The 18,831-nt window shown below is 38.9% G+C and overlaps 1 protein-coding gene across 1 annotated transcript in view; it reads right to left on the bottom strand.

Moving 5' to 3' along the window:
- Positions 1 to 3,671: 3,671 nt before the first annotated feature.
- The window catches only part of RUFY2 (RUN and FYVE domain containing 2), a 60,132-nt gene continuing 44,972 nt past the window's right edge, over positions 3,672 to 18,831 (bottom strand). The window contains exons 15-18 of the mRNA XM_084633258.1: positions 14,174 to 14,268; positions 12,801 to 12,849; positions 5,919 to 5,996; positions 3,672 to 4,927 (exon numbers count right to left, since the gene is read on the bottom strand). Of these exons, the coding sequence (XP_084489384.1) occupies positions 4,784 to 4,927; positions 5,919 to 5,996; positions 12,801 to 12,849; positions 14,174 to 14,268 (366 nt within the window). The 3' untranslated portion in view covers positions 3,672 to 4,783. The remainder of the gene's footprint in view (positions 4,928 to 5,918; positions 5,997 to 12,800; positions 12,850 to 14,173; positions 14,269 to 18,831) is intronic.

The raw sequence follows: 18,831 nt of genomic DNA on the forward strand, positions 1-18,831 counted from the left end.
GAGATGTTATCACATGTAATAATTGCTGGGTGTATTGTTATATAACTGACATCAAACACTACAGGAATAGGTACACGTGTTCTAGCAGCAGACAGTTGCCATGCAATATCCATTTTTAAAAGGGGCAGGATTTATCACGTCATGTCATACTGACTCAAACCCTCTCACTCACAAAGCCCAAGTTCTGCAGGTTTGCAAGGTGATAGGAAGGGAGAATCTTCCCCTCTCACCAAGGAGCAGAACAGCTTTGTGGCCCCATGTAGTTCATGACTTTGCCATACAATTACACATCTTTAATAAATATTCTAACACTTACAGTTGCGAAGAACTTGAAAATGCAGCACAAGTGTAACTGATGTAGTGATATCTACCTGCTTTTGCACAGCCTGAAACAACTTTGAGATGTGAACTTTCCTATTCATTTACATGGCTCTGAAACCTAGAGATGACAAATATTTCACATTGTTGACATTTAAATTGCTGATCACTGAGAAGAAACATTTGCAAATGTTCTTTGAACAATCTCAGACAGTCTCCCACACCCACCCAGGTGCTAAAAGGCCCAAGTGTTTCTTAAGTAGCTGGCAAAATCTCCAGCTTTGCTCTGGACAACATCTACAATACAGTTATGTGGTCAGTGCAAAAATATTTTGGCATATCAATAACTCAAAGTGAAGGGAAACTTAAGAAATAATTTTAAAATAAACAGGCTACTGGTTATACTGTTCATTTTCATATTTAAATAAAAACCTCAATTTTTTACTTTTAAGACACCTACCACAAAATTTCCTCTACCACAACAAAGTGTCACTGAATACAGGAATTTTTCTACAGAATTTAGCTTACTGCAGAGCACAAACAGCTTTTGCTAGAACCGCCTGCAGGCTGCTGTAAGCACAGTAATTGTTGCATCTCTCTTTACTGGGACCTAGCCAATAGTTCAGTGCAGTCGCAATCACTTGCCTCAACACCACACTGTCGGACTTCCTCTCATTCCTAACCCTCATCGATTCTTCTCCCCCTCCACGTGCAGTGGAGCCACTTAGAGTGCTCTATACACCCACAGGTGCAGAATCTGCACCTAAACAAGTCCATTTTGTCTCTTTGGTACTGTACATCACTGAGACATGAAGAGTTTATCTGTGCATGTGGCATCCAAAGTGTTTGCAGTTAGGATTGATGTAAACAACCCATTAAGGCATTAACAGAAGTCCATAACTCTCCTGGGGGAGGTTTCAGTAGGAGTTCATATCAGGTACTAGAGCCAGATTCTCAGCTATGCCTAATAGATGACAGACAAAGCTAAGGAGCGGTGTCAGCAAGAACTATTAAGAGCTCCCTGATCCCAGTGCTAGATCTGTGTTTGATGTAGTATACCCTTCACCTTGGTGTAGGTGAGAGCAAAGCCCATGGGCTGTTCAGGCAGCCAGTGAATGACAGAGTTAAGGTGCTTTGGTCACACTCCCTAGGTTGAGGACTGTCATATAGCTCATTATACTGGCTGTATGTTTTTTTTGACCCTTGGCATTGGTAGGCTGATGCAAAAGGCTATAATGTGCTGGAGAATTTGGCCTATTGACTGTAAAGACTCTCTTCGTAACAAAGAGAGACCAATTTTTTAAAAGAAATATTCTGATGAATATCAATAAATCCACAGTTTAGGGCTGCTCCTCTTAATACCAAAACAATACTCCTCTAAGAATTTCCACTGTACAAATACTTTACTATCAGTGCAAATGTACTAATCCAAACCTGGACAATGCAGTACATTTTTCTGTCTAGAAATGGGTCTTGTAAATTTAAAAATGTTGACACAGTTCAGATCTCACCTCTTTATTTTGCTCCCAGAATGGACTCTGTTTTCACAGAACTCAAGATATCCACTCTACCTTAAGTAAGATCAGAGCAGAAACTTCTCTATTAGATTCAAAGAAGTTTCTAATGATCAAATTTGAAGTTCTGAAAAATCAAGGGAAGGGTCTTAGTGCTCAGCCACAAAGCATAGAAAAAAGCATTAAGGTCCCATGGTTAAGCACTCAAACAAATATCAGGATATGACAAAGTTAAGGGTTCACACTCAACCCTAACTCTCCCCTTTGTTTGTATGCATTGACACAGACTAATTACATACCATTTTTACGGAGCTACTTGTCTAAGTAGAACTGCAGTGTAAGGAGCGTTGTGCATGCAGTCCAGGTCAGCTTGCCTAAACAAAACACTGGTCAAACCCCTCAGAGGGAACAGAAGCCCTCTCTTCTGCACCCTATTAACACTGCAGCTACACAAAGCTCTGGGCTGGTGAAGTTCTTAAGCTGCTCAGGAGCACAGCATCTCATCAGCCAGAGCCTTCCCCCAGTGGAGAATGCCTAAGTCTAAAGGAAGGGGTTAGTGATTTTTCAAACACTCATTTGGTCAAATCAAACCCATTTTGCTCCAGAACAATCTTGTGCACAGCTTCAGTGATGACTATTTCCTTTCCATATTTCACCTTTCTCACCTGAAAAAACCTTGCAATTTTTCTTCTAAATTGAAAAAATATTTCCCCACCTCCACTATCCTCATAGTGAAAACAGGCCAAACTGTTTCTGCTCAAAAAGTTTCCATAACAAAATTCATTTTAAGCAGATACCAAGTCTGGAAAATTTTAATGCAAAAGGTGAGTATGGAAAAGTTACAACCAGTGAAAACAGGGAGTTAGAACAGACGTTTTGCAACCTAATTATAGTCGTCACTGCCAGATGGCAGCTAAAACAACAGTTGATCAACCTATTAACACAAGGCACATCCTACTTAGTATTAGGCTATGTCTACACTACTGCAGTAAGTCGTCTAGGTTACGCTATTCCAGCTACGTGAATAACGTAGCTAGAGTCGACGTTGCCTAGGTCGACTTACTGCAGTGTCTACACCGCATGTGTCGACAGGAGATGCACTCCCGTCGACTTATCTTACTCCTCTTGTTCCCGGTGGAGTACCAGAGTCGACCAGAGAGCACTCTGCTGTTGATTTAGCAGGTCTCCACTAGATGAACTAAATAGCCCCCTGGTGCATCGATCACAGCACCGTCAATCCCACAGTAGTGTAGACATAGACTTACAACTCTATTCTCTCTCATTTATTTAGATAGGCTTCTTTTAAACAAGTAGTAATACTGGGTTTTAAAACCTTTAATATAAAAGAGTTATAGCTTCATAATTCAGTTGCTCCTTCATTTAATATTTTTAAACTAAATGGAATCACTCCTGGAGGTTGATTGGCTAAAACATTTTCCTAACTCACTATTGAAATTTGCAGTTAGACCAGGATTAGTGTATATTTAATTGAAATATTTAGCTTTTAAAGCATTTTATCTTGATGTACACATATTCTGCAGTTGGTAGCAAGAACAGAAGGATGTTTATGCACTAACTCAATATTAAGCCTCTAAATAAAGTATTATAATGTAAACTAGGGGATGAAATGTTAAAAAGCAGATTGAATACTGCTAAAAAAAATTGGATTTTTCCTTTTTTCGCCACTGAATAATTAAAAGTAAATAAAACAAACATTCTTATATTCTGTAAACATTATGAAAAGAAAAAATTTAGTGTAGTGCCTCAGTTGGAATATGACCTAAAAAAAGCACAAAACATATTTAATTTACATTTATGGAATCATTTCCGTCTAAAGATGGCTTTTCAATGTAATTAACATATTCCCACTTATCTCAGAAATCTGAAGATCAAAAGTATTAAAAAACAGGCACTAAAATGAAACAGTGTTTTGAGTGTGAAGCAGTGATTTTTCTCTAAAGTAATACGGTAAATACATAACATACAGTTATGAGTTATCTAAATTTAAAGTTTTATCCTCAGATATGCATGTGGAACTTCTGTTGACATCAATGGAAGTTGTTTGCATATATCTGAGAGTAATTTCGGCTATTATAAGAGTGTATTTTCTCCTAAAATAACAGACCAGTTTTTAAAAAATAAGTAGATAACTAAAAATAAGGGAAATATTAACTGTGTAAATACTTATGCTTAATTAAACAAGATTGATTTAATATGTTTTACAAAATTGCTTAATTTGTAATGTATTATTTTGAATTACCCTGCACATCTATTCGAATTCCCACTGTCTGTGTTTGGGTAGAAAAGGAAATAGGTTCCTGTCAAACTTTTGTTCAATGTCCTTTAAATACCATTACATGAACTCTGTTGAAGAAAAACTTGAATATGAAATACTCTCTCCATTAAAACTATATAAAACCTTTAATTCCTTTGCTGCCTGTTGGGTGTAACAAACAGAATCAAATATTAAAGGCTGGGATCTGTAAAGGAGCGCAAGGGTGCTAGACACCTGTTTCTCATTAAGTTTCAATGGGAGCTGGATACCTAACTCCCTTAGGCCACATCTACACAACAAACCAGAGCAGTCAGTGTTGAGGATTATGGGACAGCTGCTGGAGGACTGTTCGAGTTGACATGGGCAACGCAGAATCTTCACTCATGATGCATCGACCATGGCTCAACGCTGCTTGGGAAGGTAGTGTTAACTATGTCAGCATAACAGGCCGCTTACATCAGTAGGAGACTAAGCATCGACACATGCACAACTAGGAAAACACAAGGTGGCTTACATCAACCTAACTGTAGTGTAGACCAGGCCTTAGTATATTTTGAAAATCCAAATCTACACTGCTTACTTGTATTCCAGGAATATACATGTTAATACTTTACATTATATCTTTTTATGTACTATGTTAAATAGCAACAGTTCATAAATATTTTGGAGAGGAATCTTATGGCATGTTAGAAGAGCATCTCTGTATAAGAAACGCATGGCAGGAATCACAGACCCGTACAGGCTTTGGTGAGGATGGTAAAGGCAGTTCATTGTCAGAACAGGTGTTGCAGAAAATTTCACCACAGTTTCTACAATGATGCTAAATAAAGATGGAGAAACAAAAGGATATTTTAAATTGCACACAAAGTTTGTTATACATTTGATAATCAGCTGTTATAATAAATATGGAAACAGAACTTTTTGAAATTAAACTTTTAAGTTCTAGGTAAGAAGTGTGATGGCTGTTTTTTAAAGATGACAGGACAACACATGAAAAGCCCCAATCTGTAATGCTTTTCTAGACAAGCTACCAATCTATGAACCTCCTATTTCTGACCTAAGTAAAGTATAACTGAAATTACCAAAATCAAATGAAAATGCACTATAAATAACGTTACCACTAACTGGGGCTTGATTTTGCTTTTCAAGACCTATGCATGCAGCATCATGTACGCTGTAAAATAACATGCTAAAAATGTCTTGAATTACATTTGTAGAAGTCAATATGGGTTTGATTTGAAAATGAAATGATCTGTCCAGAATCTCTAGTAGCTAAAGGGATTAAAATAAAAAATTAAAATTGGTTGAGATAATTTAATTTCAGAAGCAGTTAAAGCACATGCACAAATACAACCTTCTACAAGCTGTTTTAAAACTCAGGATATTAATTCATATTTTCTTAGTCTCTTGTATAAATATGCATTGCAAACACTTTTTAAATACAATATCACCAACTGTAATAATTTACTTGAGACAATAACAGATCTCAGTGCACTTCAAAAGTTACTTAAGGGTCTGATCCTACAAGGTGCACTGTATGGACAAACCCCTGAGGTCATGAGTGGGGCTCTGTGCAGGCATAGGGGTCTGCCCACATGGAGCACCTTGTAGAATCAGGGCCCATGTGTGTATGTACACAACAAACACAGATGGAGAAGTTCAAATTAAGCATTTTAGGAAATGTCCCTAAAATAACTCTATTAATTCATGTGTGAGAGTCTCTGCTGTACCTCTAAGAGTAGTAAATTGAATGTTCTTTATATATGACATTTAAAGATTGGGAATTGATCTAGATCTCTACCCAATCTTACCTTTCTTTTGGAAAGAGAAAATTCCTTTTCACATAACTTGCAGTGTGTAGCTTCTTTGTCTTTCAGCCAAACCTGTCCCTGGAGGGGCGGGGAGGGGAGGAGAGGAAAAGTTTTTTCAGAGAACACAAAATATTTGTGACACATCCAACCTTTGGGGCTCTTGGGGACAGGAGTGCTCAACAGAAGCACTGTTCTTTGTTTATATTACAGTAACATCTGGAGTTGTATCCTCATTGTGCCAACTGAGATCAGTGTTCCAGTATATGAGGCACTGTATAAACAGATGAGAGACATAAGAGATGGATCCTGCCCCAAAAGAACTTGCATAGGCTGTGACAGTCTGTACCCAACGTTACCCTTTTTACAAAACTACGATAAATTTTGTACAAAATATGCCTTGTGAGGTATCATTTAAAAACTCAATCTGCTGATCATTATTGTCCTGGTAAAATATGTGTGGTAACGTTGTATGTAAAGTTGTAAGAGTTTACTGTATAACATTGTTCTGACATGTTCCAAGGTTAGAAAAGCTGGTGATGACACAGATACCCCAACCAGGTATCAGCATAATCAAATGGATTATCATAAACTATCACCTAGTTAAGTGGCCATTCTTCAGCATGAAGAAGGGTGTAAGCAAGAACTTTACATATCGACAGCAGGGGTCAACTGTGGTTCCTGTATAAACAGACTGTCACCTAAACCCCAGCTGGAAATAATCCTCAAGGAGGGGAGAATGATATAAGAACAGAGGAGACACACAACACAAATTATCTCTCCCCTCATCTCTACTCATGACATCAACAATGTTTGAAAAACAAAGGAAGAATCATTGAATGGGGGGAGGTCCTGGCTGAAGCAATCCAGCCAGATTGCTGTAAGCATATGGTGAGAAAACCCTTTTTGCTTTTAAAACACACTTAACTTGTTAAATTCGGTATTAGTTTGCATTTTACCTTTTCTTTTTTGTAACCAGTTCTGACTTTTATGCCTCATTACTTGCAATAACTTAAAATCTATCTTTCTGTAGTTAATAAACTTGTTTTATCTAAACCAGTGTGTGTTTGTATTGAAGTGTTGGGAACCTCCACTTGAGATAATAGCACTGACCTTATATGAGCTTGCATTGTCCAGTAGAAAGCTGGGAAATACAAGACGCACGTTTCTGGGGGAAGGTCTGGGACTGGGAAGTTGGTGGTGTTGCCCTGTATGTAATTCATGAGTGAGTGGCCAAAGCATTTGTATAATTCAACTGGGAGCAATTTTACATGTTAGAGGGTGTGAGAGAGCAGGACCACGAGTGGTTGCTGTTACAGCGAAGCATTGTAAAAGGCACCCCAACTTGGAAATTTGAGGGAACCCAGCTGTTCAACAGTCCAGATTGTACGCTGGGTAATGTCACACAGGCTAAATAAACAAGAGGAATAAAGAGTGGAAGGAGGAGGACAGGTTACTCACCTTGTGCAGTAACTGGAGTTCTTTGAGATGCGTGTCCCTGTGGGTGATCCACTTTAGGTGCGTATGCACCCATGCCTTCAATCAGAGATGTTTGATAGCAGTGTCTATGTAGCCCACACATGCACCATACACATCCTCATGCCCCATACTGAAGCTATGTAGGGCTGCGCAGGTGAACTGCCCTCAGTTCCTTCTCTACTGCAAAACCCACAGAGGCAACTCTGAAGCAAAGGGGAGTGCACACACAGGGGGACACATCTCAAAGAACTCTAGTTATTGCACAAAGTGAATAACCTCTGCTCCTTCTTTGAGTAGCATCCCTGTTGGTGCATCGCTTTAGATGACTCCCTAGCAGTAACCCTTTAAGGAGGTGGGAGTTTCAGAACAGAGTCCACCACCGAAGAAATAATTGTGTTACCTACTGACACATCTGATCTTGCAGCATGAATTAGGGCACAGTGGTCAGAAAATGTGTGCACCAAGGACATTGTTGCAGTCCTGCAAATTTTAGCAACAGGAATATCTTTGAGTATGGCTACAGTTGTAGATTGTGATCTAGTAGAGTGTACAGTCACTCTTAGGGGAAGTGTATTTTGAGTAAAATCATAACAGGCAATAATACATTCAGAGATCCATTTAAAAAATCCCTGAGTGGAAACAGGCACTTCCTTAGATCAATTTGAAACAAAAACAAAAGGAATCTAAGGGGTCTTCCTGACTGGCCTAGACCTGTTCAAAGAAAAGGCTTACACCCTCAAAGTCCAGTGTTGAAAGACAGACTACTTTGTAAGCTGATGCAGCTTCAGAAAAAAACCTGGAGGGTGAGTAGCTTGGTTGATATGAAACCCAGAGGACACCTTATATAAGAACTTTGGATGAGGCTGTATAGATACATTCTCCTTAGAAAAGACAGTAAAAGAAGGATCTGCCATTAGAATCCCCATCTCCCCAACCTCTGAGCAGAGGTAATGGCCACCAAGAAGGCAGTCTTCAAAGAGAGATGTAGCAGCAAGCACAAAGGGTTGTTTCATGAGGCAGTTAAGAACCAGGTTGAGATCCCACAAGCGGCATAGGGGCTCTAATCTGAGAAAAAAATGTATAAGTCCTTTTAGGAATCTTGTTGTGGTCAGATGAGTGAATAATGAGAAACCTACCACATGTAAAGCTGTCACTGCCACTGAATGAAGCTTGATAAAAAAAGTTCAGGCCTTTCCATGAGTTCTAACTCCAGGATTGAAGAAAGAGGAGTGGGTCGGAGGAAAATGATGCCAGTTACGCCACAGATAGTATCTTCTCCATTTCTGAAGGAAAGTGTGTCTAGTAGATTCCTTTCTGCTATTTAATGGTATCTTTGTTTTCCAATGGACATGTGATCTCTTGTCCTGAAAACTACTGAGGAACCAAGCTTGCAGTTGTGGGATGTTCAGATTAGGGCGAAGCATCTGACCTGGATCCTGAGACAACCATCAAGATATGATCAGGAGCTGCCACAGAGGGCAAGAGATGAGTTTGATGAGGTAGGGGAATCAAACTTGGCTTGGCCAAGTTTGTGCAGCAGAATGACTTTGGCTTGGTCCTGTCTGATCTTGATAAGGATCCTTAAGAGCAATGGAGTTGGATACGCATAAAAAAGATCTTTGGTCCATGTAACAAGGAAAGAGTCCCCTTGAGATTGGGGACTGAATCCTCCTCTGGAATAGAATTCCTTGCTCTTTGTTTTGGCTGCTGTGGTAAAAAAGTCAACCTCTGGAAATCCCCAAGCTAGGAATATTTTGCTGAGGACTCCAGAGTCCAACTCCCCTTCAAAATTTAGGGCGAAACATCTGCTCAGGTCGTCCACCATGGTATTTTGTATCCTCAGGAGGTAAGAAGTCAAGATGACTATCCAACTGGTGATGCACCAGTTCCAAAGCTTTATCGCTTTGGCCCAGAGTGAGGGGGAAAATGCTCTGATTTGATGATTGATACAGTTCATGCATGCTATGCTGTCTGTCAAGATCTCTTGATGGACTTGTTTCTGAGCAGGGAAAAAATTGGAAGTAAGCATTTCTGATCGCCCTTAATTCAAACAGGTGGATGTGCAAGTGCTGTTCCTTTTGTGGCCATTTGCCTTGGACTGCGTGAGGACCCAAATGTGCTCCCCATCCCAAGAGGGAAGCATCCAATGTTAATATAACTGTAAGGTGTTTCTGACTGAACAGGATTCCTGCACAAACTTTGGAAGGATTCAGCCACCAGGTGAGTGACTGTAGGATCTATCTAGGTACAGATACCTGCTTCTTCAAACCATGTTTGCGGGGTACAGAAACAGGCCTGAGCTATCCCTGGAGACACTGAAGATATAACCTGGTGTTTTATGTCACAAAATGCAAGCCACCAGGTGTCCCAGCAGTTGCACACATGTCCTTACTGGAACTTGAAGGCTGAGCTGCACTCTTTGTATAAGATTCCTTAGAGCAAGAAACCAGGTGAGAGGGAGATAAGATCTGCACATTATTAAATCTGGAAGTTCTCTTATGAAGAGAAATTACTGAGAAAATTAATTTCTCGAGATTTATTTGCAGGCCTAGACTTCAGAATGCTGAAATTGTTGTTTGCACTGCTGACCATATCTCTGGATACGACTAACCTTTGAGGAGCCAGTTGCTGAGGTAGAATAACAGTTCTTCCTAGACAAGAGAGGTAGGCATCTACAACTGCCATAATTTTTGAGAATTCCCTAGAGGCTGAAGACAGACCGAAGGGTAGGAGTTGGTATTGGTAACAATTATGACTGAAAGTGAATTGTAGAACTCTTTTGTGGGAAAGATGAATTATTACATGGAAGTAGGCACCTCTGAAGTCGAGGGTCGCAAACCAATCCCAATTCCAGGGAGGGAATTAAATCTGCTAGGGACACCATCTTGAATTTTAATTGTCTGACATCCTTGTCCAGTTGTCTGAGATCCATTTTTCTTGGGTATCAAAAAGTATCTTAAATAGAACCCTTTTCCCTTGTGAGACTGGTTCTATGTCTCCTAGATTTAGAAGTGATGACATTTCCTGTGTAAGAATTAATCATAATGGGGTAAGTGGTTGAAGGGGCAGGGTGGAGGTAAATTGGATTGTAGAACCCAAAGTAATCGCCTCCAATACCCATTTGTCCAATGTTATAGCCTCCCAGGCTTGACAAAATATAGAGAGACGGTGTCCAAATTGAGGAAGGGGCGTATGTGTAATGCAGCTGATAAAATCTGGTCATTGGGTGGTCTGGACTCTAGACCAAACCATCAAAAATGATGTTTGGACAATGCCAAAGGCTCAGCTGATGCAGTCAAGGTAGTTACAGGCCTTTTCTTTGAAAACCTATACCTCTTAGCTGTTGGTTCCAGTGTTCTGCGGGAGATAGAAAACTGAACAGGGTGGGATCTTTGAGACATGCTACATTCTCTCTTATCAGCAGATGCATATACTCCTAAATACCTAAGCGTTGCCCTAGAGTCTTTTAGGGTGTGAAGTGAGTTGTCTGTGGAATCTATGAAAAGCTTCTGGCCACTGAAAAGTAAATCCTTCATGGTTGATTGTACCTCCTGTGGAAACCCAGACAACTGAACCCAGCAAGTTAGCCTTGTCACAACTGCGATGGAAACAGACCCGGCTGCAGTGTCAGCCACATCTATGAAGCCTGCAGTGAGGTCTTTTACAAAAGCCTGATCCTCCTTTATTATGGCACAGAACTGTCCTCAATGTTCCTGTAGTAAATGGTCAATAAAATCCTTGAACTTCGCATTGTCCAGGTAGTCATATTTTGACATCAGCACCTGGTGATGAGCTATCCTTAACTGAAGTGTTGCTGATGAATAGCTCTTACAAACAAATAGACATATCTGGTATCAAATATTATAAGGAGTGGCCTTTTGGGTACACCATCTGCCCCTTTCATTGACTACATCCATGACCAGAGAGTTTGGTGCTGGATGAAAGAATAAAAAACTGGGATGTAGTATTTTTTTTTTTATCATTTAAAGTCTATAATTAATTTCCCTGTCTTTACAGGATATTCCCTTAAAGGACAAGCAGATTTTACACTTGCTAGGAATATGCGAATTTCCCAAACTATGAATGCAGTAGGAGTGCCCATGACTAACAAGGACAGCTTCTCTATGCGAGAGGCACATTTTAAAGCCCAGGTAGCCCAGATTCCCAACAGAAGAAAATAAGTTACTCAAACCCCTCATTGGGGGGAAAAGAAAAGAAAAAAGGGGACAAACAGTCCAACTGTAAGGTACTGAACCTACTCTACTAACTTTACCGCTAAATACTAATAAAGAAGGCAAACAAGCGCTAAGCAAACAGGCATACGCTAAACTCTGTTTCAGGCCAATGTTGGCTGAGAAGGAACTGAGGGGGGTTCACCTGCACAGCTTTGTATAGCCTCAGCATGGGGCATGAGGATGTATAGGGGCATGCGCGGGTCGAATGGGCATTGCTGCCACAAATCTCCAAAGGTGCAGGGATGCATGCACATCTGAAGTGGAGCTCCCGCAGGGACACTACTCAGAAACCGAAAGAGACATACAAAGGGACAGAGTGATTCACCCAATGTCCCACAGCTAGCCAGTAAGAGAACATAAGTTCTCTGAGACCAAATCCAATGCCCCATCCACTGGACCATAGTGCCTCTCAGATGGCAACAATCTAATGCTTCAGACTGGGGAAACGGATAGCAGCATTGTGAACTGTTAAGTTCTTTTTGGCCAAACCAACAATCAATAAATCACAACTTTGCCTGAGGTGTAGATGAGTGCACATAAGAAATTATTTCAAACAACAGTTACGTGAAAATAATTTTATCATTAATTTGATATAATATATTTGAACTGTAGTAGGGCTTAGGAGCCCCACGTCATGGACCAACACCCCATTGTGCTAAGCACTGTAAAAACAAGTAACAAGAAGATGGTCTCTGCCCCAAAGAGCTTCATAAGCATTCAGGATAGCACCCAACATCCAGAAACTAAAGAGCTCCAAGGACATTTCACCAGGCTCTCTTATACAAATTTATATTCAGTAATAATTCAGTTCCTTAGGACTAAATAACCAAGCTGGAATTTAACTTCACCAAGGAGATATTCGCTTATTTCATATAATAATATAGTTTTTTTAAACTAAAAGATTAAGGTATTTTGATAGCAAATTCAAAACAAAAACCAAGGTCCCATCACAACATTCCAAACAAAATTAAGTAGGTCCAAAGCAGTCAAACTGTTCCATTAAGTGCTTCAGAGAATGCCTACTTATCTCATCCTGGAGCATGAGACCAGAAAAATGAAAATCTATCCTAAATGCTTACCTTTGGAGAAAATCTTCTCTCGTGTTTAAAAATTTCCAAGAAAATAACTGTAAGAAAAAGCCTCCCTCCTTTTCCCTCCAAATCTTACTAACCTGTAATGCTTTGTTTGCTTCTTTTATATCTTCTATTTTAAGCTTTGATCTAAACATAGAAGATTATACATAGTTTAGACATTTATTGAGAGTATTTAGTTACCACATATGGTTAAAATACTTTAGAAGTTACAATTCTTTTAAAAGTCAAAGGCAAATTATTATGAACTTCTGGCTGACATATTGTTAAAAATATTTATATGAACAGTAGCACCTAGAGACCCCAATTCAGGGTATGCTCAGTGCTGTACAAACACAAAGGAAGACATAATCTCTTCTCCAAAGAGTTCGCAATCCTATGAATGGTGGCATATGTTTAGAGCTTGTATAGACTTGGGAAATTTATGCCAGTGTAACTAAATCCTTAATGCTGATACACTGCATTGGTGCAAAATGGGATCTGAAACTCACTAGGTTAAATTTCACTAGTGCAAGCAATTTTATTCCATTGCAGAGCATCTACCCTGGGTCCAACTACACCAGTGCAAAACAAAGCAGTATAAACAGGGCTTTAAGCTATAAGCTACATGATACTACTCTTTTAGACACAGGATGTAAAACACGGCATTAGTCATGGCATAACTATTTACAAGAGAAAAATAGCCTTAAAGAGGAGAAAGCATTCCTCAAAAATACCAAGGAGGAAAGCGTTAAAGGACACTGAACTGTGTTCAGAGCCCACTGCTGATAAATGGTCTAATGACATGAACGGTCTTTGGAGTTGCATCCCATTTTATACCCTGGAATCCTAGCACGTATGCAGAGGCTTGAACATGCGCATGCATCTAATGATCACTACTTGCTAAAAGCTTCTGAGCTCATATGCCAGGGATGTGCATTGCCTAAGAGTAGGGAATGGGATCCATGTGGACAATCATCTCAAATTATAATGAATCTTCCTGTTGTGGAACCCACAGTTATTGATTCCTAACAGAATTAGTCTTTAGTGAAATGGAGTTCACACAAATGCTCAAACTTTATCCAACAACGTCTTGAATGCATTTATTAAGAGACAGGAAGATCTTCATAAGATAAGTCTGAGGAATCTGTTAGATTGCACAAAACATTTTTAATTAGGACTGATTTTTCTGAGATGAACATAATTAAGTCCATTATATGATTGCTAGAGGCTACCCACCACCCTAATGTGAAGGTAACTCTGTTCAAGATGCAGACCCAGGCCATTTGTACACAGCTTTCTTTTCTGAAAAATTGTCAGATAATTTCCTCCTACTGAACTGAATAAATTTCATTTGAAGCCAGTAATCCTCCCTAATTTCCATGGTCTCAATTTACATGGTAGTTGCACAGTTATTTTCAGTAGCTTTATCTTGAATTTTACATTGCAAAAATCATCAAGAAAAATAAGTTACTCGCTAAGCTTGCAGGCCAGTTCTTGGAGAGCTTCTTCTTGGTCATGACATATCTTTTTCAACTGCCTATTTTTGTCCTGTAGTTTAAGGAATTCCTTTAAAAAAAATAAAAGGTGGCGTTTTTTTAAAGTAAGAAGAAATAACATAGTACACACTTATTACTTAGAAAGTTACTTGTGTTAGAACTTTACATGTTAACCAATATTGTATGTCAAGTCAGAAGGTTATAGGAAGGGGCAATAGTCACTAATAATATTTGGGTAATATCAAAAGGATAAATAGCAACCCCATAAACAAAGTTGTGAGATGGTTGAGGGAGGGAAGATTTGCCCACATAATTACCACCAGTGGTTTTGCCTGTGTTCCACATCCAGTAATGTTATGTGATTTCCACTTCCTCCTGTACTATTCAAACTTTTCTGCTGTAGGTTCCGGAATCAAAGCCCAGTGAAGTCAATGGAAAGACTGCTACTGATTTTGATGGGCTTTGGATCAGGCACTGAGAAATACTAAGGGAAACCCCATTCTTGTACTATTTCCCTAAAAGGAAAGGTAGGATTGGTGGGATTAAGGCAGACCCAAAAAAGGTTAAGAATATGTATGTGGCTAAATGCGCTTTACCCTTTTAAATGTGTTTCACGTTCTCCTAAGAAATTAATCTCTGGCATAGTCCTAGCAGATCTGCAGGAGCATGAAGCACTGAGACTCTCATAGCCTATGCCATCCCCAGTATGCCACTGCCCCAGCATCCTTCCTTGGACACAATTCTTGTGCCTATTAGCCACTAAAAATATTGTGTGGGTATCTGAGAAATAAGTTTAGCAGGTGGAAAGGTATAACAAACATATGCTTAGAAAGGATATTCTGCTGCTATTTAATCTACATTTACTTTATATTTAAATTTTATGCTCACTTAACCTCAGAGCCTTGAGGTTCTTACAAGACTGTGGCAGACAAACAGTTGGCTTTCAAACCCTACTGCTGAAAAAGTATTCATGCATCTATGAGTACAATTCATCTAACATTCACTTTTTTCCTATCTTTCTGGCATCTTCACCTTCCCATTTTCCTTGCAACAGCAGAGATTGCAAACACCTCAAGTAGCTGGAGGTCCTTTTTTTGCCCTCTTTAGGTGGCTGTGATCTTAACTGTTTCAGGAAAAACATATTACTTGGAATGTATGAGTCAGGGATTCTTTTTCTGATAAGAAGTAATGGGTTCACATTTTTCTTTCTACTATATACAGATGGGTATTTCATCTTACAATGTAATTATGTCAGATGACAGTTTTCTAAAGGAACACTCACACCCTATTTAAAAAAATAACTGCTATGATTCTCTGGTTTCGAAACAGCTAAGAGGCGATGACTAATTAATACAATATCTATAGAATAATTATTTTCTGTAGATCAGTTACAAGTGGTAATTTGAAACAAGACAATTAAAATTGGCTTCTTTACTATAGATCTTGAAAACTTTCTAAATCTGCAATATTTTGGACAATATTTCTCTCTCTTTTCATAGTCAGTTTTTTAAAAATTAAGCATGTCTGCTCTTCCTTTTGATTTATTCTTCCTTTTAAAACCAGGACTCATCCTAAAATGCAAATCAAGACTTAATTCCTCTTCAAAAACCAGTAATGCTATATTTTGAATATACAACAACTAAGCACTGTGATGCAAAAATTAACATGGGATGGGACAAGAGCAGCTATATAAATGAGCATTCAATGTGCTGTCTCAGCAGGAAAGGGGACATTGCATGGGGAAGATATGAAGCTGCATATACACCTGTTGAATTCAGCAAATAGCCTATCTAGAGAATATGGCTAACATTAAATATTATATCCAATAGTAGATGTGCAGAAAGAGAGAGAAATAAAATCGCCTGAAAATATTTAAAGATACTTTAAAATTAAAGATACTAAAACTAGTTTAAAGACAGATCTTGATAAATTTATGAACGGGATCCTATGGACAGGGTTGCCTGTGATAGCAGGGGACTGGATTTGATTACTTGAGTCCCTTCTAATTGTATGCCCTGTCAAAAAGTTACGTAGTCTGGGTACTAATACAGAGGCAATGGCATGTCTAGAAGAGGAAAGGGACGCTCATATATTATGACAGTATAAAACCCTGAAAAAAATACACAGGAGAGCTCTCACTCCTTTCCTTCAGGTTTCAGAGTAGCAGCCGTGTTAGTCTGTATTCGCAAAAAGAAAGGAGTACTTGTGGCACCTTAGAGACTAACCAATTTATTTGAGCATAAGCTTTTGTGAGCTACAGCTCACTTCATCAGATGCATAAAGTGGAAAATGCAGTGAGGATGTTTTATACACACAGACCATGAAAAAATGGGTGTTTATCACTTCAAAAGGTTTTCTCTCCCCCCACCCCACTCTCCTGCTGGTAATACGTAAAAGAATAAATGGACACAAATCAGATGTCAAGAATTATAACATTCATAAACCAGTTGGAGAACACTTCAATCTCTCTGGTCACGCGATTACAGACATGAAAGTTGCGATATTACAACAGAAAAACTTCAAAACCAGACTCCAGCGAGAGACTGCTGAATTGGAATTCATTTGCGAACTGGATACAATTAACGTAGGCTTGAATAGAGACTGGGAGTGGTTAAGTCATTATGCAAGGTAACCTATTTCCCCTTTTTTTTTCCTCCCCCTCTTCCCCTCAATGTTCCTCAGATGATGTTGTTAAACCCTGGATTTGTGCTAGAAATGGCCCACCTTGATTATCATACACATTGTAAGGAGAGTGATCACTTTAGATAAGCTATTACCAGCAGGAGAGTGGGGTGGGGGGAGAGAAAACCTTTTGAAGTGATAAATACCCATTTTTTCATGGTCTGTGTGTATAAAACATCCTCACTGCATTTTCCATTTTATGCATCCGATGAAGTGAGCTGTAGCTCACAAAAGCTTATGCTCAAATAAATTGGTTAGTCTCTAAGGTGCCACAAGTCCTCCTTTTCCTTTCCTTCAATGGCTCTCAGCATAAACCAAGAAGTCCGAGATAAGACATGACACAAAGGAAGAGTAGAGGAAAGTAGACTAACAAAGAGAGCAGAGAATCACTGATGGACTTATCCTCTAGACACGGTGATACTAAGAGACAAAGAGAGAGATGATACAAGCAGACAAGATTTAACAATACAAGCATTTTTAGATCTGCCTCTACAACAAAGTTTTCACCTACATTAAATGAAAGTCAGTGTAACTTCAGACCTTCATATGTTTTATATCCACTTACTTCTCAGCTGGTTTCCTTTGGTTTCTTGACTGCCTAATAAAATTTTCTTTTAAGATTTCTCTCCCTTTTTCTTTAACCGTTATTTACATTAATTGGTTCCTCAGGACGAGAAATATCAACTGCTGATATCTGGTGAGGGGCAGAGGGGCAAAGTGTACCGGACACTGGGCTCTCAAGTCCAAGACATAGGTCAGAAAACTGGTCATCCTCAAAAATTTCTCCCAAGGTGCTAGCTAGCTGCAGTCAGTAAGGGATCTGGGAAAAATCTGATACCATGCCTGACAGGACATAACCTTTTTTTTTTTTTTAATGAAGATTCAGAATCTAATTAAAATTCTTATTTAAAGATTTGTAAACACCCATTCACTTTAGTATCTGAGCTCTTCACACACAAAAAAAGCCCAAACACTGAACTGCACAAAAAGGGACCATAAAAATCCCAGCACTTCTTACTACCTGAAAACGTCTACCAACAAATTGCTGCCTCATTGTCAAACAGACAAGAACAATTAGCCAAAGGCCCAGTCCAAGTGTGCTTTACCTCTTGCTAATGATACCACCAATCACAGGCTATGACAGGCCATCTGAGAGGGCTACACCAACAGAAAAGGGTACACAGCTCTGATACCAGTCCTGGAGAGTTCAGCAGCAATATGCATGAACACATGTCAATTTGTTGATAAGTGCCTCAATGGGCAAAATTCAGGATCAAATTCTCTTAAATTAGATACTAATGTCCTCACATTTATTAACTGAGTTTTACTAGTTAAGCTAGCTGCTCTAAATAGAAAATATGCTTTACATTACTTGCTCCTGAAAAACTAAAGAAACTGAAACAAATAATTTAAATCTATAGTTTATGTCTCTAGAATATATTTTAGTTCTATTGGCTCAAGTAATAAAATCCTGAAAAACCATAACATCTATGGGTGGATTTTTTCCAACTACTTGAAAACAACAGTAGGTTCCTGAAATCCTATCACACTGAGTGTGTCAAATAGGTATACAATAAATACTCATTCCATTCAGGAATATCCTTCTGTGAATATACTGCTGTAACTCTTTTTAGTGTTTTATTTGGGAGTCTGCTAATACACAAAAATGGAATTCCTGCTCTCCTGTCTCAGATCATACATTATCCCCCTGACTGTTCGCTAATCTATTGCTTCCTCTATTTTTGACTGTGTAATTTCCTTCAGCCTGAAAGATTTTGTTTTAAACTTAAAATGACATTTTGAATCCATACAGTTTTTTGTATATTTATCCATGGTACAGTCCGTTAATTTCTATATATTCAGGTAAAGTTTAAGGTTAGTGAGACACTTCTCAAGAACTCTCTCTTACCCACAGTAGTTTGTTAGTTAGACCTATTCTCTATTATCAGTG

The sequence above is a fragment of the Lepidochelys olivacea genome, assembly GCF_965140295.1.
Source record: "Lepidochelys olivacea isolate rLepOli2 genome assembly, chromosome: 7".
In the NCBI taxonomy this organism is placed as follows: domain Eukaryota; kingdom Metazoa; phylum Chordata; order Testudines; family Cheloniidae; genus Lepidochelys; species Lepidochelys olivacea.